The sequence below is a fragment of the Cynocephalus volans genome, chromosome 1, assembly GCF_027409185.1.
Source record: "Cynocephalus volans isolate mCynVol1 chromosome 1, mCynVol1.pri, whole genome shotgun sequence".
In the NCBI taxonomy this organism is placed as follows: domain Eukaryota; kingdom Metazoa; phylum Chordata; class Mammalia; order Dermoptera; family Cynocephalidae; genus Cynocephalus; species Cynocephalus volans.
Genome location: NC_084460.1, coordinates 75,418,473 through 75,440,538, shown reverse-complemented (window position 1 = coordinate 75,440,538; position 22,066 = coordinate 75,418,473). Strand labels below are relative to the sequence as shown.

The window sequence follows — 22,066 nt, the reverse complement described above, 5'->3', positions numbered from 1 at the left end:
TCTGTATTGTTTGGAGATTCTCTGGCTAACATGATTGTTCCGAGAAGGGTTGGCAATGAAATGTTCCATGGGCTCCAATGTCTTTTTTGATACAATTAGACTTTAATGCACACATTTTAAAAATTACCTATTAATGATAATGATTCAGTCAATATTCATTGAGGAAAATATTGCTTAAAATATTTTTTAGAAAGGAGAAAATGACCCTTTGACCTAAAAATAGAAATACCTGTCCCCATCACTGTTTTATCTCTAAATTATTTTAGTATATACCTTTAAAAGATGAGTCCTTCAATAATGCCCACGATACATTATCACACCTTAAAATAATAATCATACAAATCATAATAGCTCCTTTTTTAAAAAATAGCTTTTTTATTTTATTAATATTATTTGTTTTTTACATTCCAGGATGTTGTGGTGGAGCAGTTGGGAAGGAGGGGAGGAGAAGGGGAAGAGAATGTGATGGAAGAAGGAGGAAGGAGGTGGGGTGGGATTGAGGCCTGTGGCACCCCCCTCATTCCTACAAGAGAGACCGGGGGGGTTTCCGGCAGTGGCTTGGTCATTGCCAGGCTGGGTTCGGATGTCAGGGGAGTGTGGCAAAAACCCTCGCCCCCTGCCATCCCAGCTTGGGAACCCGGGGCCCTTCTTGTTGTGGCTTGGTGGTCACCACTGGGCTGGCTGTGCATGCTGGGGGGCATGGCTGAGGCCTTTGTCCTCCCCCGCAGGACTGTGACTCCTAAAACAGAAATTTAAGTCCTAGGCTACAATGACACCTAAATGTGATGCTCCCAAAGCTGCATCTCCAACTCAGAAACTCTTGTGAATTTCAGATTTGCATTTTTAACTTCTTATGACACCCCCACTCAGTGGTCACTGCTGGGGTGGTTGTGCGCATCAGGGGGGTATGGCTGAGGCCTTTGCACTCCCCCCCCCCCCCGCCAGGACTGGTTATGGATGTCTGGGGGCATTGCTGAGGCCCCCAGCCCTCCCCCTTTCTGGCTTGGTAGCCTAGGGGACTTCTGGTCCTTCTAGGTGTTATAGGAGTTCTTTGGTGAAATGAGACCTTTACTACTTAATATCAAACTTTGTCTTTGGAGAAAAAAACCAAAACCAAAAAACTGTCTCTGGTCTGTGAGTATTTTGTTTTTCTTTCAGTTCTTTGTATTATTTGCTGTTCCCACCACTTAAACTCTGCACTGAAACTAATTTGTTGTCCTTTGCTTACTTCTAAAATGGGGGAACTTCCTGTGGGGACCAGCACCTGAGCCCTGTCGTTGAGCTAAATTGCTGCTTTGCTGCTGATTCCCTAGGGAAGGCTTTTTGTGCAGCTCAGGTTTTAATGGTTGACTTTATAGGTACTTTCGGGTCTAGTGAAATCTGGTGCACCTGGGTTGTGTAGAAACTCTGGTCTGGTCCTTGTCTTTTCATCAAACTCTACCCCTTGCAATTCTATATTCCTGACCATTCTCCTCTGAGTGGTCCTTCACTGATTGGGGGGCAGATCAGCTGTCTTTGCTGTGCCCCAGTGTTCCCCCGGTGGGCCAGTCTCCCCCACCACCCATGCTCCAAACACTTCCAATGAGACGGGCTGTGTGCCAGTCCCTTGCAATGACTCACCAGCCTCTGACTGGCTCCTTTTTTTCAGTTGTTGTGGCTCTTTGGTCCTGTGTGGGTTCACAGGAATGCTATTAGTGGTCTTGCTGGCCTGGGGGCCACCAAGGCCCTCTTCTCCCCTGCCACCTCCAAGCAACTTGATCCAAAGGGCACAGCAGTGGCTTTTGGCAGCTCCTGCTCCAAGAGCTCAACAGCTCCAGCCTGGAAGTGGCTGGGGCTTGAAATGGTTGGAGCGGTTCTTTCTCTCTCTCATGGTGGCTGCTCCTGCCTTCATGCACTCTGTAGATCTCTCCTTCTCTTCACCTGAGCTCTAGTGGCCCCAGGTTGGCTGTCACTGCATTTTTATAGTTATAAATTGGTTGATTTGTGGGAGAGAGTGATACTGGGGACCGTCTATTCTACCATCTTTCCCAGAAGCCCATAATAACTCCTTAATATCATAAAATAGCCAATCAATGTTCCCATCTCCCCAATTGTCTTATAATTACTTTAAGTTTTGTTTGGATCAGTATCCAAATAATTACACATATTACAATCAATTGATACATTTCTTAAGATTATTTTCTTGTAATTATTTTGTTGCAAGTGTCATTGGTCCTGTAGAAGTTTCCCATGTCTAGATTTTCCATATTGCATCCTTGTGGTGTCATTTAATGTTTTTCTCCCCCTTTATTTCCCATAAATCAATGGCTAAATCTAAGTGTTTGATCAGATTCAAATTACGGTTTTTTCTTGCAAGACTACTTCAAATGTGGTCCTGGGTACTTCTATCAGTGAGTACACAATATATAGTTGTCTCTCCATTGGGTATGTTATCAGCCACTGATGACCATTTCCTAGATTCATAAACTAATCAGGGATTGCATAATAGTAATATTCTAATTCCATAATTCTTTCTTTATTTGCTGTCATACTTCTATAAACAGAAACTTCCCTTACTAAATTATTTGGTTACTCTGGTACATATTATATAGGAAGGGAATGACAAATACTTGATTCTTTCCCCATATTTTTACCTTTTCAAATTAATAGCTCTCAATAATTTTTCTTTTTAAGAAGTATTGAGAACTCATGGATATAAGCATATTTGGTGAGTTTCCATTCATTGCCATTATCTTTATCGATGTTCAAAGTATCCTTCACTCCTTCACTGGAGAATTTGTTCAGGGTGACTGCTTCATTTTCTTTTTTTTTTTTTTTTAAACTTTGAGTATTTATTTATTTTTGTCCTTTTGTGACCAGCCGCACAGCGCTCAGCCAGCCTTATATAGGATCCGAACCCGCGGCGGGAGTACTGCCGCGCTCCCAGCGCCGCACTCTCCCGAGTGCTCCACGGGGTCGGCCCGACTGCTTCATTTTCACATGACTTTAGCAGTCTTTAAGCTTATTTACTTTCTAGTAAAACAAGATATTTTAGGCTTGTCTTGAACATTTTCTAAGCCAGACCTGGAATCAGCTATTTCTCCCAAACAGTCCTGGTTGTTTTCGGTAAGAAATTATTTTTAGAACCACAATCTGACCTCTCAAGGTGCTCATTGCTATTGGGTTAATCATTGTTTCTAGGCCCTCTCAGTGAGCAGAAATGGAAAAAAAAATTTTAAGATAAATTCATCATGATTTCATACTGACACTTTATATTCAAATTTGGGCCTACAGATTTTTTTGTTTGTTATTAACCTTGTTGATCTTACAATTTTATCTCCCTTAAACTGCACTGAAAGATCTGATTTTTCAGTGACACCAACATAAATATTGTCTTCATTCATCCCACAATATACACACAACGGTTTCAGAATCACTACAACCAACAACATGGTTCCTGAAAACAGTTTAAGGTTTGTTTGACACTCTTTTTGTCCTTAGAGCAGATCTCTCTAGGAATGTTAGTCAAATTACATATGTAAAGCCATTTGGAGTAGTTCTTCTCTGCATAGTTTTGCCACGCAGTGTATAGACAAGTTTATTTAATTCACGTTACTTCTCTTTTGTAGGAATTGGTTTTAAAACTGTAATATTATTTTATAATTATGTGAAATATTTACATGACCACAACATCAAATCTGGAAAAAGAGGTATATTCAAAGATACCTAGCTTCCATCCCTCTCCTCTCACATATTCCCTCCCTCCTCACTATAGGTAACTTTTTCTTTTTACTTTAACTTTATTCTTCCATTTGTTAAATAAACAAATGTGTGTGTATTCATATTCTTGCTTTTTTTCACTTAACATAATCTGAAAGTCGCTTCATAGTAATATCTGAAGATTTTCCTCATTCCTTTTTATAGTACATATTACTCTATTGTGACAACATGGTACAGTTTATACAACCCACCCCTTATTTGACAGGTGTTTGGGTTGTTTCCAGTCTTTGCTTTTACAAATACAAAACAATGGATAGACTCGTTCATATGTCTTTGTATTTTTGTCAGCATACCTTTACAATAAATTCCTAGAAGTTGTATTGATGGGACAAATGATAAATGCATGTATAATTTTGCTAGATAGTGCCAAATTCCCCTCTATAAGAGTTGTACCATTTTGTATTCTCATCAAATTATCTGTTTTTCCACAGCCTCATTACAAAGCATATTGTCAAATTCGGGGATTTTGCCAATCTGATAAAAGATAAACAGTATCTCTGGAATTTTAATTTGTGTTGCTCAATTATTAGAAGTTGAGCATCATTTCTAATGGTTGAGAACCATTTTCAATTCTTTTATGTGAAATGTTCATATTTCTAGCCCATTTTTCTATGTTATTTTTCTTCACTGATTAGAAGCTCTTTATATATTAGAAATAGAAACCCGTTGTCTGAGATATTGGTTGCAAATATTTTTTCTTAGTCTGTCATTTGCCCTTATGTTTTGCATAAGTATTGTTGTTTGCCATGCAAAATTTGTTATCATCTCTTCCTTTATTTATTGTTTATGGATTTTTGTGTCATAGTTAATAAAGTTTTCCTAACTCCCAGGTTATAAAGAAATTTACCCATACTTCCTTCTAGTACTTGCATGGTTCCATTTTTCATATTTAACTCTCTGTTCCATTTAAAATTTATTGTGGTGTACAGTGGAGGAGTGGATCAAACTTAACTTTTTCTATATGGTTATCCAGTTATTTTAACATCAGCTATTAAAAAGCCAAACTTTACTCCACTGATTAAAATGCTGTCTTTATCATATACTAAAATTTTCTGCACAGTTGGATCTATTTCTGAATTTTCTCTTCTGTTCCTTTGGTCTCTATCTATTCATGCACCAGTACCATACTATTTTAATTATAGAGCCTTTGTAATATGTTTCAATGACTAATAACTATATCTCATTGCTCTTCTTTTTCATCATTTTAGAGGCAATTTTTGCTTACTTATTTTTCTAATGAACCAACCTTATAAAAACTTATCTGGATCCAGAAGAAAGGTCTGATAGTGTTTTATTGGGATCATCTCAAATATACAAACTAAATTAGGAAGAATTGACATCATTATGCGGTTGAGTCACCCTACACAAGAACATATGTCTTTCCATTTGTTCGAGTCTACTTTTGTGTTTTTCAGGAGTATTTTACAGATCCTCTTATATAGGTTTTGGATATTTTTTCTTAAGTTTATGCCTACATATTTTATTTTCATCTGGCTGTTGTAAATGTTTACACAATCATTTAACATTTTTAAATATATAACTGAAAAACATGGTTTTCTTTGTTTTTGCATTCCTATTGTTTTAAATCTTGTGCTTACCTTGGGAAGGAATAGGTACTTTCACACATCTTTCTTCCAACCTTCACAACAACCCAAGAGGCTAAGTATTGTCATCCTCATTTTTGCAAAAAGGGAACTAATACGCAATGAATTGAGATTTAAAATGAGTTTTACCCTCTACATATTTCACCATCTTAATTTTATAAATGAAAGAACCACAACACAGGAAGGTCTACAGAGGCATTAGAAGTCCTTCTCCAGCTTTTTCAGTTACTAGCCACGTGGGTTCAAATTGGTTATTTTAGTATTTCTTGTGCCTATGTAAATCATCTGTAAATGGAGACAATAACTGCCCCACTGAATCATTTGATGGACTGGATTCTTTCCTGTTGAAAGAAACAAATGAAATGAATACAGGTGAAAGCCCTGAGTAAGGTAAACATATTAAACCAACAAGGAATGGTTACCTTGTCTAATCACATACAACACAATGTGAGGCCAATCAACTTCTAAAGCGAGACCCTGACCTACATGACTATTCTTTTTTAAAAAAATATTATTTTAATACAGAGGTATTTCATGGACATTATAGAATTAAGAATATGTATGGAAGTAAAAGAAGAAAATAGTATCTCAAAGTGATTTTGATTTGCATTTCCCGAATGCTGGGTGATGTTGAGCATTGTTTTCATGTGTCTGTTGGCCATTTGTATATCTTCCTTTGAGAAATGCCTATTCAGCTCCTTTACCCATTTTTTAATTGGGTTATTTGGGTTTTTTGCTGTAAAGTTGTTTGAGTTTCTTGTATACTCTGGATATTGATTCTTTGTCAGACGTATATTTTGCAAATATTTTCTCCCACTCTGCTGGTTGTCTTTTCACTTTGTTAATTGTTTCTTTTGCTGTGCAGAAGCTTTTTAGTTTGATATAATCCCATTTGTTTATTTTTCCTTTGGTTGCCTGTGCTTTGGGGGTTGTATTCATGTCACAAAAAAAGGATCCCATTGTATATACTGTTTGCAATTTGCTTCATACACTTAACAATATTATGAATATCCTTGTCATTAAAAAATCCTCCACAGCCTTATTTTGAATGACCGCAAAATACTTCATATGAATGTATCATAAATTATTTAGCCAAATCCCTATTTTTAAACATTTAGATGCTCTTTATTAGCAATTTTTTTTTGTCTTTTTTTTTTTTTTTTTTTTTGTGACCGGTTATGGGATCGCAACCCTTGGCTTGGTGTCGTCCGCACCATGCTCAGCCAGTGAGCGCACCGGCCATCCCTATATAGGATCCGAACCCGCAGCAGGAGCGCTGCTGCGCTCCCAGCGCCGCACTCTCCCGAGTGCACCACGAGGTCGGACCTTTATTAGCAATGTTTAATTTTGTTGCATTATAATTGGAAAATGTAACCTGCCAATTTTTCATTCAAGTTTTCTCTGTACATAAGTTACATAAGCGGTTACAGCATTATAGCAGTCCCTGTTGGAATCCTTAAACATCTGAAAATGTCTTTTGTTGTTCTTACCTTGGTATTGAATTTTTGTATCATCATCTTTTCCTCGAAAAGGTAAATGCAGCTCCATCTTCTTCTGACATTTACGGTACTAGATAACTCCAATGTCAACCTGACTTTTTCCTTTCATGATAAAATCTATTTTAAAAATAGATTGTTGTAGAAATTTTAATTCTGAAGTTAATAAATTTTACCTGGAAAGTTTTAGGTATTGATCTCTATTATTTTTGTCTTGTTTACAGTGAAACTTTTAAATCTGAATACTACTCATATAGTCTTTTCCCTTTATGGTGGTGAATATTTCCACTATTACTCTTTATGATTGTGTGTCCTCCTTTTCTAACTTCTCTCTTTCTAAAATTACTATGTATATTTCATTTTTGAATCTTTGCTTATTTATAGGTTTCTTTAGATCATCTTCATCATTAATTCAGTTCTCTAGAGGATCCAGTCTTCAGGTCTCTGCCTTAGTTGGATTTTTCCAATTTGATAATCATGTTTTTCATCTGCAGAATAATTTCAAAGAAACAACATGCAATAATCTCTAAGGCTTTCTCTACTTTGAGGGAGTAACTTATTCTCAGAGGCTCATTTGCTTTGATTCCTCAGACTAATTGATTTTTTCTGGGTGACCGAATCATTTTATAGACCTGATAGCATTTCTGCTTCTTTATTTTTTATCAGGGGCAGGGAGAAAGGGTGAGAATGTTTGTCCAGATGGCTGGAGATTGGGCGAATCCCTGTTCCAGTTCACTGGCAGATGATTTCCTCACTTACGATTACTCCTCTCTTAATCAGCTTCCACCCAGCTCTCTCTGCCTTACAGGAATTCTTCGCATTTTCAGCAATGGGGATGGCACATTCCCCGATTTCCAGCACAGGCACATACCTCTTCTCCCCCAATTTTAACGATGTTTTCAGTGGTTTCAATTGGTATGGGTAATGTGGGCAGGAAGGCAGGGAGAAGAGAGTCAGAACTTTTAGACGCAGAGGGAAGCTCAGATTATCATTGTATTCATTTGTCTTGGTGTTGCTTTAACAGAATACCTGAGATTGGGTAATGTATAAAGAAAAGAGATTTATGTGGCTTGTGATTCTGGGGCAGCTGCATCTGGCGAGGGTCTCAGACTCCTTCTACTTATGGCAGAAAGTGAAAGGAGATCACAGGGCAAGACCGGAAGCAAGAGAGAGGGTGGGGAGGTGTCAGGCTCTTTTTAACAACCAGCCCTCATGAAAATAAATCCATTCCCATGACAGCTCACTCAGTCTCAAGGGAGGCTGTTAATCTATTCATGAGGAATCTGCCTCCATCTCAGTGATCCAGGACCCTCCCTCTAAACCCCACCTCCCATCACTGCCATATTGGGAATCAGATTTCAACATGAGTTTTGGAGGGCCAAACATATCCAAACTGTAGCAACCATACTGAGCCATAAAATCGCTAAGCAGATACCAGTGAAAACTCTGGTGGTCAACTAGCATATTTCAGGAGTCCTCGTTTGCAAAGAGGAACAGAAACTTCTGTTCTCATTCCTTCCTTTAGCTTATTTTTGCACAAATAGTGTTGTGTACATGGAAGTCTTCTGCTATACTCATTGTGTCTACCCCTCCTCATTCTTGTTTTGATTTACAGAAAGATGTAGACAAGGAGTTCTATTTATTTCCCACGGTATTTGATGAGAATGAGAGTTTACTCCTGGATGACAATATTAGAATGTTTACAACTGCACCTGATCAGGTGGATAAGGAAGATGAGGATTTTCAGGAATCTAATAAGATGCACTGTGAGTAGGGTATCATCCACCAACCTATCCAGTTATTTCAGTATTACGTAAGCAATGCTTTTAATTAAACCAAAATGCAAATAGCTTTGCTAATTGATTAATTTTCAATAAATGATTAAATACAATAGTGCTCTGAGGGAACGATCATTGGTTATTTACTGTCAATTACTCATTATTTTATTTAATTCAGAATAAGTAGACATACAAGATATGTCAATTAGATGAATGGTCCTTAAAGTGTGGTCCCTGGATCAGCAGCCTCAGTATCACCGGGGGACTTGTTCAAAATGCAAATCTTGGGCCCCAACCATAACCTACTTAATCAGAAAATTTGGGGACAGGTCCCAGCAATCTGTTTTACAAACCCTCCAGGCGATTCTGATGTATGCTCAAGTTTGAGAACTACTGGCTTAGATGCTTTTCTCATCTGTGGCTCTGTAATGATAGGCTCACTTCATTATTCAATGTGAAGAAAGTTATGATCTCTGCCCTCAGTGATTCTCACCTTTGACTGCACATTAGAATCACCTGGGAGCTTTTACAAACTTCCAATGCCCAGGACAACCGCAGAGATTTTTATTTAATTAAGGCCTAGCATCAGATTTATTTTTTAGCTCCCAGTGTAATTCTAAAACATGATTAGGATTTACAGACAGTGAGCTAATTGTTCAAAAGGCCCATACCACTAGTAGGCAACATTAAAAATTATTGTATCTGGTAGATGAAAAAAATGTAAAATTCTGTTCCAAACTGATGCTGTTTTTTGAGCTGGACTGGTACTAGTCACACCACCCACAATCTTCGAAATATTTCTTTTGAGTCTGCATTTTGGCATTTTGAAGGTGTGAAGAACATTATCCGTTAGACATATCAGTGAGAGAAAATTTCCTGTATATAACCTTTCCTGTTATTCAGGATGAATCATGTAGAACAGCAAACACATTTCCAATATATGGTGCCCAGGAAAAGCTGTTATTATTCATAGACTTGGATATTTATAAATATGACCACTAAAAGAACCGAGAATGACAGCTAGAATCTCACTGGTCCAGCTAGGAAGAACAGTGACATTCCCAGGATGCTAGGGACACTGGCACAGAACTTCAAGGCCCATGTATTCAGCTCTGCTCTTTTCAGCCAGGGGCTACTGTGGGAGTGGTGGGGACAGCAGTGTTGCAGAGACACTCATGACACATAAGGGTGGGCAGGCCTGAATGGGTCTTTTAAAGATTAAAGAAAAAAAAAAAAAAAAAAAGTTGGCTCCGTAAAGGCTGGTAGGTTATCATGTAGTAGGACATAAAATAAACTACTTTCATGATGTTATTTCCCAACTTTTACAGCCATGAATGGATTCATGTATGGGAATCAGCCTGGTCTCAATATGTGCCAAGGAGATTCGGTCGTGTGGTACTTATTCAGTGCTGGAAATGAAGCTGATGTGCACGGGATATACTTTTCCGGAAACACGTATCTGTCAAGAGGAGAAAGGAGAGACACGGCAAACCTCTTCCCTCACACAAGCCTTACCCTCCACATGAGGCCTGACACAGAAGGTACATATTTTTAAATCCAAGTCAAGTCTCTATTGGATTGATTTGTGTGTGGTTTTGATTTAAAATCTTGTAGCAGAACCTGTTGGGTGATAAACTCATCACTTCCTCAAGCCTCCCAAATGCCCTTTCTTCCCTTGGAAGAGCAAGTCTAGGCCACAATCAGCTGAAATGTGTCATTTTGACATACTAGACTCCTCAAGATGATCCCCTCTTAAAGTATGGTCCTTTTAAAGATAGCTGAAAAATCAGACTGGAAGGGGAATGATTCCCATAAAGGATCTGCATCTAAATCTTTCATGTCTCTGTAGCCTAAATGTAGTATTGGCTTGTTGGCTGCTTGCAATCGAATATTCTACACTAGAACTACAGTCATGCAAATTCAGAGACACCTGCAGAATTGGGTCTGAATGAGCAAAACAACTAAAACAAAAAAGAAGGAATTTTAATCAAAATGTGAAAATACACTAACTTGCTTCAGGTTTATTTGATTCATTATGTGCCACTAAAACTTAAGACAGACGCTGTGTCCATTTTTCTTCATTCATTTGAATGTAAATATGAACAAAAGAGATAAAGTGTCTTATGGAGCTGGAATTCTAATGCAAGGAGACAGACAAGTGTATTAATACATACATGTCAAGTGGTTATAAGTACATGAAGAAAAATAGGACAAAGGGAGGAGATGGAGACTATGGCGAAAGGGGTCAAGACTCTCAGGAGGTGATAATTAAGAGAGCTGAATCAAGTGGGCATGAGCTGTGTGGATATTTGGAGAGCAGTGTTCCAGGCAGAGGAGGAAGCAAGTGCAAAGGTCCTGAGGCCAGCACACACTTGCCTGTTCTAAGACCAGCAAAGAGGCCTATGTGGCTGGAGGGGGGCGGGTGGGTGATGAGATCAGAAGTGTGGGAAACCAGATCATCTAACTGAGGCCATGATAAGGGCTTTGGTACTGATTTTGAGTGAGGTGGGAAGTCACAGAGGATACTGAGCAAAGGAGTGACAGACTTTCTTATTTACCACTCCAGGGACTTTTGATGTTGAGTGCCTCACAACCGATCACTACACAGGGGGCATGAAGCAAAAATACACTGTGAGACAATGCAGGCAGCTGTCTGAGGAGTCCACCTTCTACCTGGGAAAGAGGACCTACTATATTGCAGCGGTGGAGGTGGAATGGGATTACTCCCCACGCAGGGAATGGGAAAAGGAGCTGCATCATTTCCAAGAGCAAAAGTAATTCTCCCGACTGATTCCCAATTTGTTCAGCAGTAATTCTAGGTTTCCCTTTCAGAGAAGTACGAATTATGCTAAATTTTCAAAAAACAGTTACATTAAACAATAATGACAAAAACTTCATTCATTTCTACTTTTCTCAATTTTCTCACAGGAAAATTTCCATTCATCTCATTTGATTCTTTGGAATCACCCATCTTGCTTTCTTTTCTATTGGACTGTCTTCTCCCATTTGTGTGCCCTTATCTTGTTATTTATTTTCACACTTAACTAAAATTAATGCCCAAATTCAGAGCTAAAATATTATTTTTCTTACCAACTATTTGCTGCTTGTCTGATCTTTCTTCTGAAGATTTTATTATCAGTCTAATAATCAGTTATTTCACATTCCTAAAACTGTTATGCATAAAATAATATTTTAATGCTTGAGGGCAGTATAGCAGGTATGACCTCTGCCCTCCGAGAACTTACAGGAACATATAGTTCAAAAGCACCAATAACATGTGCATTATGGAAAAGTAAAAAATAAATCTGGTGTGAATAAATGTGAGTAAAGGATGGTCACAGGAGCTTCAGGAACATGAATTTGGAGCAGCATCCCCTGATGCTTCTGGTTAGCCCTGTCACACTTTTCCAAGCACTTTCCCTCTATTGTCTCACTTACGTCACACAGTGACCCTGCATGCATAGGATCTGAGAGATCGATTGGGACAAGCAGGTGTTCAGACCCAGGGTGTACAGCATGACCTATAGCTGAGCAGGGGTTAGCTGATTAGTTTCACTGTAGTGTAAAGGGGTAAAAGGTTATTTTGGTGATTAGGTAAAATGCTTAAAAGGCTATGGAAGTCCCTAGAGTCAATGAAATGTTCAGGAAAAGGATATGACTGGAAAAAACAGCCATTTCGGTTCACACAGGCCGGCAACACTGCAGTAACCACAGAACACTTAATCAGTGAAATCGTCTCATAAAATTTGAGTTATAGAGAAACCTTAGAGATGATCTCTTCTAATACCTCATTTTAGGGGTGAAGAAACTGAGGCTCCAACAGACATTGACTAGCTGGAGGTTATTTTAGCTGGTGGCAGAGTTAGGGCCAAGACTCAGATGGCCCCGCTCAGACGGGTAGGTGTACTTTCTACCACACCTGTCTATTTTTAAAGTCTTTTCTTTGTCACTGGGATGGGAGAGTGATGATTAAAAACTACTATAATTGGGGCTGGCCAGTTAGCTGAGTTGGTTAGAGTGTGGTGTTGATAAAACCAAGGTGAAGGGTTCTGATCCCAGCACTAGCCAGTCACCAAAAAAATTAAAAAATTAAAAAAAAAAAAAACTATCATAATTATGTCAATAGAAACTATATTTTTATTCAAAATTTAAAACTTAAAACCTAACTTCCACTTTCAGAAGACAAATACTAATCTTAGTTGTTTTTGTTTTTGTTTTTTAAGTGTTTCAAATGCATTTTTAGATAAGGAAGAGTTTTACATTGGCTCAAAGTACAAGAAAGTTGTGTACCGGCAGTACACTGACAGCACATTCAGAGTTCCAGTGGAGAGAAAAGCTGAAGAAGAACATCTGGGAATTCTAGGTACATTGACAGCTCCAGCTCATCAAGTGTGGGTTAGTGATGTGGTGCTACATGCAGTGACAGTCAATCCACATCTATGGGTTTCACTTTCTCGGTTCATATATCAAAGTTATTCAAATAAAAAGAAAAATCAGTTACTCAATAAAAGTGAAAAGCCCATGCTTACTAAAGAATATGGATAATAAAATATTACTTCTGTCAGAAACAATGTATATCCTACATACTGATGAAATTGTATATATGTGGTGCTTATCAAATTGATGACTATAGTTTAGGTGAAGTTCCGAGAAACTACTTTCTAATGAAATTTTTAACCAAATTTTCCCCATTATCTTATCCTGGCAAAAAAAAAAAAATCATTTTTTACTTTTAAAAGTAAGATATAAATGATTAATTACAAGAAATACACATACAGACAAGGAAATAAGGAAAATAAAAAGTTTTACCGTACACAAGGCAGGGGAAAAGTTGCCTTCAATTTTTCAGGAATCACTTTAAGACAGAACTCTACCAACACTAGCCACACTAGTCTTAGGAATTGTCCTGGAAACCATCAAGTGCAGAGGACACCCCCAACACACACAACCCGACTGTGGTCCACACTGTCATTGTTTCCCGGACTTGGTTATCCTCAGCCCCTGAAGTAAGACATGAAGGGGAAAATGGCATTGTTGCTAGATCACAGAAATTCTACCAGGCAGGAGACAAGTTAAGATTGGCTAGAGAGTTGACACGGGAGGGATAGCCCTACCCTTTCACAGATGATACTGTCCTAAATGAATACTCAGGAAGGGTTGGAAGTCCAAACACTGAGAAACAGCAGCAAGCGCTGCAAAATGACTCCTGGCAGGGACCCAACTCACCATAATTAGGTCATTACTCTGCAGGGGACTTTCAGGCCAAAACCTCCCTTAGAACTCCTGGTAAGTGATACACCATGATCTCCATCTTTAGAGGCAACCAATTCTCGTGTTTTTTTTTTTTTTAAATCACAAATCTTCTGGGACCTGTTATAAATCCAAGACTATTACAGCATGAAACCACAGGGAAAAAAACAGAGGCTTCAGCCTTCATGCTGAGAAAGTTACCTGATCTTTGCTTTTATCACCAAGTTAGAACTTTCAGTCTGACAGGTAAATAAGCCACTCTTTCTTTTCACTCTTGCCAGGTCCACTACTTCATGCAGATGTTGGAGACGAAGTTAAAATTATCTTTAAAAACATGGCCACTAGGCCTTACTCAATACATGCCCATGGGGTGAAAACAGAGAGTTCTACAGTTACTCCAACATTACCAGGTACTAATGGTGGGGGAGGAATTTTATTTTATTTTTTATTTTTAAATTTTTATTGAATCAAAATTGATCATACATATTTTTGGGGTTCAACATTGAGATATGTTGATCAAATCAGTATTACTAGCATATATATTGTTACAAATTGTAATTATGCTTTATGCCCCTTGTCTAATCTCACCCCATCCCCTTCTCCCTCCCCTCTCTAATTATCCTAGATTTCTTCTCTCCTTCTGAAAGAGTAATGGTTACTCTGTTGATTTGTTGCCTAGATGATCTGTCCAATGCTGAGCAGTGTGGTCAGGTCCCCCAATATTATCATAGAGCAGATGTTTCTTCTGTCACTCTGGAATGGGCTTTGTGAAGAGAGACATCCTCTTCTTCACTTTGGTCTCTGCTGGTGACTCTCCTTGTGTCAGTGCACTCCAGTGGCTGGCGTACCATCTGCATGGTGGTTGTGGCATCTAGCCACTTTTGCAGCAGCCATGGTTATGGTGGTGGCTGTAGTGGGCCACCCACATGGAGGTGATGTTTTTGGTATGCTCCTTGGGGCTGGTGGTGTGCCTGGTTGTGGGAAGGGGGTCTGGTCTACAGCTCCATGCCCTGTGCCCCCAGGTGGGCCCCAAGGTGCTGGTGGTGTGCCTATGCCAGAACTAATTTTTTATCCTTTGCTTACTTCTAAAGTGGGGGAACTTCCTGTGGGAACCAATATTTGTACTGTGTGGTTGAGCTAAATTGCTGTTTTGCTGCTGTTTCCCTAGGGAAGGCTTTTTGTGCAGTTCAGTGTTAATGGTTGACCTTATAGGTATTTCTGGCTCTGCAGAGACCTGGTGCACCTGGGTTGTGTAGAAACTCTGATCTGGGCCTGAGTTTTTTCACCAAACTGCACCCCATGCAATTCTGCATTCCCGACCAGTCTCCTCTGAGTGGTCCTGTGCTGATTGGGGGGTGGATTGGCTGTTCTCACTGTGCTCCAGTGTTCTCCTGGTGGGCCCATCTCTACCACTGCCTGTGCTCTAAACACTTCCCATGGGACAGGTCTGAGCCGGTCCTTGCGATGACTCACCAGCCTCTGAATGGCTCCCCTTTTACAGCTGTCCTGGCTCCTTGCTCCTGCGTGGGTCCACAGGAACCCTATTAGTGGTCTTGCTGTCCTGTGGGCCACCAAGACCCTTTTTTCCCTGCTGCCTCCAAGTAACTCCATCGGAAGGGCACAGCTGTGGCTTCTGCCAGCTCCTGCTCCATGTGCTTAGTAGCTCCAGCCTTAAAGCAGCCATGGCATGAAATGCTCAGAGCAGCTTTTTCTTTCTCTCACTGTGGTTTCTCCCGCCTTCGTGAACTCCGTAGGTCTCTCCTCTTCCCCTGAGCTCCAGCAGCCCCAGCTTGGCTGATGTTACATTTCTATAGTTGTAAATTGGTTGATTTGTGGGAGAAAGTGATTCTGGGGACAGTCTATTTTGCCATCTTGACCAGAAATCCCTGGGGGATGCATTTTAATAGACTTTACAGCCTTTTCACAAATGACTATTATCATAGAGGTATTCCTTCCAAACGTGTGGGCTGAGGAAGTGAAAAGGGAGTTGGTTGTTGTGGGTATGTAGGGAGGTGTCTGCGTGTGTGCATGTGCATGTGCACACACTCATACCAAAAAAACCCACAGGAGCACTGTAAAGAAAAAAACAGAAGGTACTGGACATCTACAAATGTTCAAGGGTGAGTCAAAGAGATGCTATCTCCACATTCAGCTGGAACACACCTCCGATGGCACCTACCATACTGGGTGTGGTTGCATATTTCCATGCTGGTCTCTTGCAGGTGGAGTCCAAAGGGCCAGAGGCTGTCACTTAGAGTTTTAAATCCCCTGTTTGGTCCTAGGAGCTAACAAATGTTTCTTTAATTAATACAGAGTAAAAGCTGAAATAGATTATATACTCAGGTGTGTATTTTCTTTCATAAGAACTGTATTTTTCTTATATTAGTTGCAAAGTAGTCTTTTAGGGAAAGATCATTTCTCAATAATTTAGCAGTTCCCAAATGATCTTTTCGTTGATATCAAGTGAGAAAAAATAAATTGCTCTATAGAGTTGCGCTTGTCAACTTAGGTGACTAGAAATAAAAATCCTTCCCCTTGTGGCCCTCATATTCTTCTGAGGGAGATAAACAAATATATTCACAATGTCAAGTAGTAAAAAATGCAATGGAAAAGATCCAGCAGAGTGAGAGAGAGTAGCAAGGGTGTTATTTTAGGTAAGGTAGTCAGGAGGGCTTCTTTGAGGAGGTGACATTGGTGAAGACACCTAAATGATAAGTAGTAAAGGTCAGGTAATTGTGGGGGAAGAGATTCCGGGCCCCTGAGATGGGAGTGTGCTTGGTGTTCTAAGGAACAGCAAGGAGGCCAGAGGCTGGAGCAGAGCAGACATAGGACAGAGGTTTAGGAGATACGATCCAGGTAGAGCAGGGGGCCAGATGGAATAGGGAGGATCCAGGAGGCCAAAATTAGGACTTGAGATTTTACTCTAAAAACCCATGTGAGGGTCTGAGCTGAAGAGTGATTTGGTGAGCACTTTTGAAAGGGCGATTCTGGCTGATGTGCGGATAAGTGACTACGGGTGGGAATAGAAGCAGGGACTAGAAGCAGGGGATCAAAGTTAGGGAACTATCACAATAATCTGGGTAAAAAAAAATCACTGAGATTTGGAACAGGGCGGAAGCAGCTGAAGTGTTGAGAAGCTATATTCTGGTTCTATTTCAAAGGTGGTGCTAAAAGGACATGGTGATAATTGGGCATTAGGGAGTGTTGGGGAAGAGAGGAGTGGCTGAAGGTTTTGGGCACTGACCACTGGTGGAAGAGCAGGTTGGGAAGGGGAGTGGAGAAGAGAAGGAAATGGTATTTTGCAGCTTACAGAAGTAAATAAAAGTAGAGATGGAGAGAGAGTAGTATGTCCAGGTGGTGAATCAATACTTCTATGTTCTCAGTGAAACTTTCTGCTTAGAAACAGGGTGAGGACATAGGAACAGCTAAGATTGAGGGCTTGAGGAAAAAGGGAAAAGTCTACCACATCCCTTGAGACCATCCCTCATGTCTTGCTTGATTTCCTAGTACAGGTCTGTGGGACCATGGCAAGTTAGAGTCTGACAGCATGAATACGTAATAGTGAGGTCCACGTAGATGGAGTGGACAGTGAGTATGGTCAGGATTGGTGCGTGGGCCTGGCTCAAAGTCAAGGTCTATTAGCAGTTGTACAGGGAGCCCTGAGATGACTGGAAATGGAGATCAGACTTCAGAAGAGCCTGGAGCACATACAAAGAGGGTAAGAGCCTCAGCAAGGTAGGAGCAACCGGCCGTCTTTAAAGTGTCAAGGTCCAGGGTGTGGTTATGTCCTGTATGTGACAGAGTAGCGTATGCTATCACAGAATGGGATGGACTAGAGAGGAGATAAGCAGAATTGTGACAAGTCAGTAACCCATGAGATCAAGAGGTCTAATGGCTCCTCACCAGGAATCCTGAGCTCCCCGAGGATGATGGTGAGAGAGGAGTGGGGGAAGGCCACGGCGAGGCTGAGGGAATTACACAGGAGTGTCCAGACACACAGATGCAGAGAAGACTAGGGCGAAGTGCTAGCCACTGCAGAAAATCACTCAGTGTTAGAAGAGAAAAGAGCGTATTAGGAAAATATACTTTAAGCTAAGAAAAGATAGGTTACAAAGTTTCCTCAAATTATGATATTGGAATTGCCACCTCTTAACTTTGTGGTATGGCAAGTGTGTCACAGCTACTTAATTCATAATTGACAAAAAAAGACATAAAAGTATGTCTCATAGTTTGTATTAAAATGAAATTCCTGTGAAGATTCTGAGTACTACTATGTTTTAAAACTAATTACCCTGGCACTTTCACATATCAAATATAAACCAGAAATAACCAGAAACATTAATATTTGATTAATTTAGGTGAAACTCGCACTTACATATGGAAAATCCCAGAAAGATCTGGAGCTGGAACAGAGGATTTGGCTTGTATTCCATGGGCTTACTATTCAAATGTGGATCAAGTTAAGGTAAACTAAATCATTTGTGTTTTGTTGCAATTCGCCAAACAGTCACACAATTGAAGGAAGAAGAGGTTGGAGTTTTCCTGTGGTCTAATTCTGTTTTAAAATCCCAGGAAAATAATGGGTTCTGTAGTCTACTTTAGTTTCATTTTCTTGATTTGCTTGTTTTTAAGGATACAGTTATAACTACCCTGACTACTGATTATGGATAACACTTATAGAAATTAAATATCCATCAGTGTAGTATTTTATTTCCCTTTTGATGTGAAAATACATTAAACTCAAAGAACTGAGGTACATGGTTTCAGAGCTCTATTTTTACCTGATCTCAGCCATCAATTACAGCACAACTAAAGCTGTTGAGTGAAATATTTCAAAACCAAAAAACGCTCAACAACCAAAAATTAGGCAAAATTTCCAGACCGCTTTGTAGAATTAAATGTCTAGTCCAAATGTCTCTTCTGAGTTCCCATCCTGTCCATCCACCTACCTACTGGACGGTACCACCAGCGGTTCCCACAAGCACTTAAAACTCAGCGATTGTAACATGGACACTGAGACCTTCCTCTACCTCCTTCTGTATTTCCTGTTGTAACAAATAGCACCACAAGTACCAATGTACCCTCTGTTCAAGCCAGAACTCCAAATTATCAAGCACCACTTCCCCTGGCTCACCAGGCCATTCGCCCACCTGCACATGGCTCCATCCATTCCTTCTCTCCTCCCTGTAGTTCAGGTCCTTGAAACTGGCCTCAACTACTGCAATGGCCTCCCAGCCTTGCCTCTTCCCACTCCAAGCCTTCCTTCACTCCACCAGGATGATTGGTTTAAAATGCAAATATGCTGCCATTCTCTGTTCAGTTTTCCAATGCTACCTATGACACACATGACAAAATCTAAAATTCCCTAAAATGATACAGCTCAAAGGCCCTTCAAAACTTAATCTGCCATTACTGATGCCCAGCCAAACCAAGCTTAGATTTGAATCAATTGCGGTCTTCCTCCTCTGTGCTCATTAGCACTCTGAGTACCTCCAATGGAGCTGACAGTTTCTTCTATTTCTATTTTTTATTTCTCATTTCTTCTATTATTGTATTTTCCCTACTAGACTGAGTACCTGAGGGGCAGGCTTAGTTTCACTTATCTCTGGATTTTCAGTGCCTGATACAGTGCTTGGCTCATACTCATGAGTTCATGAGCTTATGAAATAAATAAACTGTTCATTTGGGGTTCTTTTAAATTGCTGCTCATTAGCTGAACCAATGTTTGGCCTCTGCACACATCCCTGTTACCCTAGCATGACGCGTGACCTACCTACTACTCACCATTGTTACAATTTAACTACTTCAAATGAAAAGTTACTGAGTTGGCAAGTACCACATTGGGCAAAGTGTACTACTTAAATCAAAATTGCTGAGGTCATGGGTGATAAAGTCCCAGTTCTCTGAAATCTCGATCAACATCGCAAGGATGACTGATGTTTTCTCTTGTTTTCAGGATCTCTTCAGTGGATTAATTGGCCCACTAATTGTTTGTCGGAGACATTATGTGAAAGTATACAATCCCATAAAGAAGAAGGAATTCGTCCTTCTGTTTCTAGTTTTTGACGAGAATGAATCTTGGTACTTAGATGACAACATCAAAACATATTCTGATCACCCTGAGAAAGTAAACAAAGACAATGATGAATTCATAGAAAGCAATAAAATGCACGGTATGGTCATTATTCTAAAACCATTTTTTTCCTTTTCTTCCTTTAAATAAAATTACTTTGGAGACTGTTCATTTGTTTCATTTTAAGTTAAAACACTGCTGTCTCACTTTGTATGTGAGGTAGAATTCTGTTCAAAGCAAAAGGGGACTATGTTCAAAATCATTTACTAATATCTGTCCCAATTCCAAAATCTCATTCCCTTTTAAATAAATAAATCCAAAATTAGAGTTAAGGCTTTTGGTGCAAAGTGACTAGAAAAGCACTGTGTGACATTGACCTTAAAGTAACCATTTTCCCCATTGTAGTGAAATAAGTCCTATTACATCAAAATGATTTCTTACATTAACCTAATAATCATATTTCCAGCCATTAGTTTAAACTATCCTGAAAGTAATATAAAATCATGTGCTTTCCCCAGCTATTAATGGAAGAATGTTTGGAAACCTACAAGGCCTCACAATGCATGTGGGAGATGAAGTCAACTGGTATCTGCTGGGAATGGGCAATGAAATAGACTTGCACACTGTACATTTCCACGGCCACAGCTTCCGATACAAGGTAAGAGCCACCCACAGCAGTTATTCTTGCTCTGTTTGAAAATGTTTTAATACAAAAGAAGAAAATATTTCCTCTGAGGGATTTATGAAAAATTGAAAGTTTGAGAGTGTAGGCACACAAATCTCAACTGGCATGCCAGCCTCCGTTCTGTTATATACCCTGGGCTCTTCCTTGGATTTGCACTTTTTACTGGATTTTCATGGAGTTCTCCTCACACATTTCTGAGTAAGGCATTTGACTGTAATTTTTAGCTGAAAGGGTAGGAGTGTTCACATAATGATGGATAAGAAAGTAGGGACCAGTACAAGATTTTATTATATCCTTGTCCTGCCTATGTTTTATATCTTAAATGGCCTGAGGTGAGAAAGATCATCAGTTAGGAATCAAGCAACTGACAGACTGGTCCCTGATCTCAATCCTACTTCTATTCCTTTCCCAGTGCTGATTTTGGCAGAAACCAATGGCCCTCTGGAAATGCTTTTCTCTTACCTTTGAGTTAATGTATAAAATGCAGAAGCTACCAAAAAGTACATTGCAGGAGGTCCACTTTATGGTGTGCATTTTGTTTTACATAGATATATAATATAATATATATATATAATATATATATATAATATAATATATATATATAATATAATATATATATATATTATATGGACTTTGAATTCTATCTCTGCAGAAATATGCCCAACTATTATCTCTAGTCCAGTCTCTGCCTGAACTGCCCCTGGTTTTTGGCTTCTTTTTTGCTCCCTTTATTACTCTCCTTCCCCTAAAATTTCAAAAACAAGCTAGTCTAAGATAGGTTCAGGCAAAAGTGAGGTTAAAGCTGAAATGGGGCCATGGCTAAACTCCTTTGTGTAGCTCGAGTGCCCTGACAAAGAGTCAAAGCAGAGTCCTCACTCATGAACTCACTTCCATCACATCTTCTCTCCTTCATACCCACCTGATGGCCCACAGTGCCAAGGGCTTAGTAGGAATACAAGGACCACATATCTCACTGTTTGTATCCAACACAGAAATGAGCAGGGACTCATTTTTAAAAAATAGACATCCATTTTTCTAATATCCCTGAGTGGGCCAATGAAAGATTATTGGAGTGAACTCTCACATACAATGTTATATATAATATCTGTCATTTTTCTAATTAAGCACAGGGGCATTTATAGTTCCGATGTCTTTGACATTTTCCCTGGGACATACCAAGCCCTAGAAATGTTTCCAAGAACACCTGGAATCTGGTTACTCCACTGCCATGTGACCGACCACATTCACGCTGGAATGGAAACGACTTACACAGTTCTACCAAGTGAAGGTGAATATCCAGTTAGTAATTCCCAAAGTCATATATCATGAATATAATTAAGATACACTAGTTTACATAAATAATTCCCCAATATGAAGCATTTGTTAATTTTCTGCCCTGATTTCTTCATTCTCTACCTCCA

At 39.6% G+C, this 22,066-nt stretch overlaps 1 protein-coding gene across 5 annotated transcripts in view; it reads left to right on the top strand.

The window, feature by feature from the left end:
- CP (ceruloplasmin) overlaps positions 1–22,066 on the top strand; it is a 68,201-nt gene that overhangs the window by 30,279 nt on the left and 15,856 nt on the right. For 3 of the 5 annotated variants that reach the window (XM_063091357.1, XM_063091347.1, XM_063091364.1), the window contains exons 10-18: positions 8,475–8,625; positions 9,966–10,178; positions 11,204–11,411; positions 12,861–13,000; positions 14,169–14,297; positions 18,246–18,352; positions 19,844–20,060; positions 20,479–20,618; positions 21,771–21,933. In XM_063091357.1, coding sequence (XP_062947427.1) covers positions 8,475–8,625; positions 9,966–10,178; positions 11,204–11,411; positions 12,861–13,000; positions 14,169–14,297; positions 18,246–18,352; positions 19,844–20,060; positions 20,479–20,618; positions 21,771–21,933 — 1,468 coding nt within the window. Of the gene's footprint in view, positions 1–8,474; positions 8,626–9,965; positions 10,179–11,203; positions 11,412–12,860; positions 13,001–14,168; positions 14,298–18,245; positions 18,353–19,843; positions 20,061–20,478; positions 20,619–21,770; positions 21,934–22,066 lie in introns of those variants that run through there. The other 2 variants (XM_063091371.1, XM_063091380.1) reach the window with 2 other exon arrangements.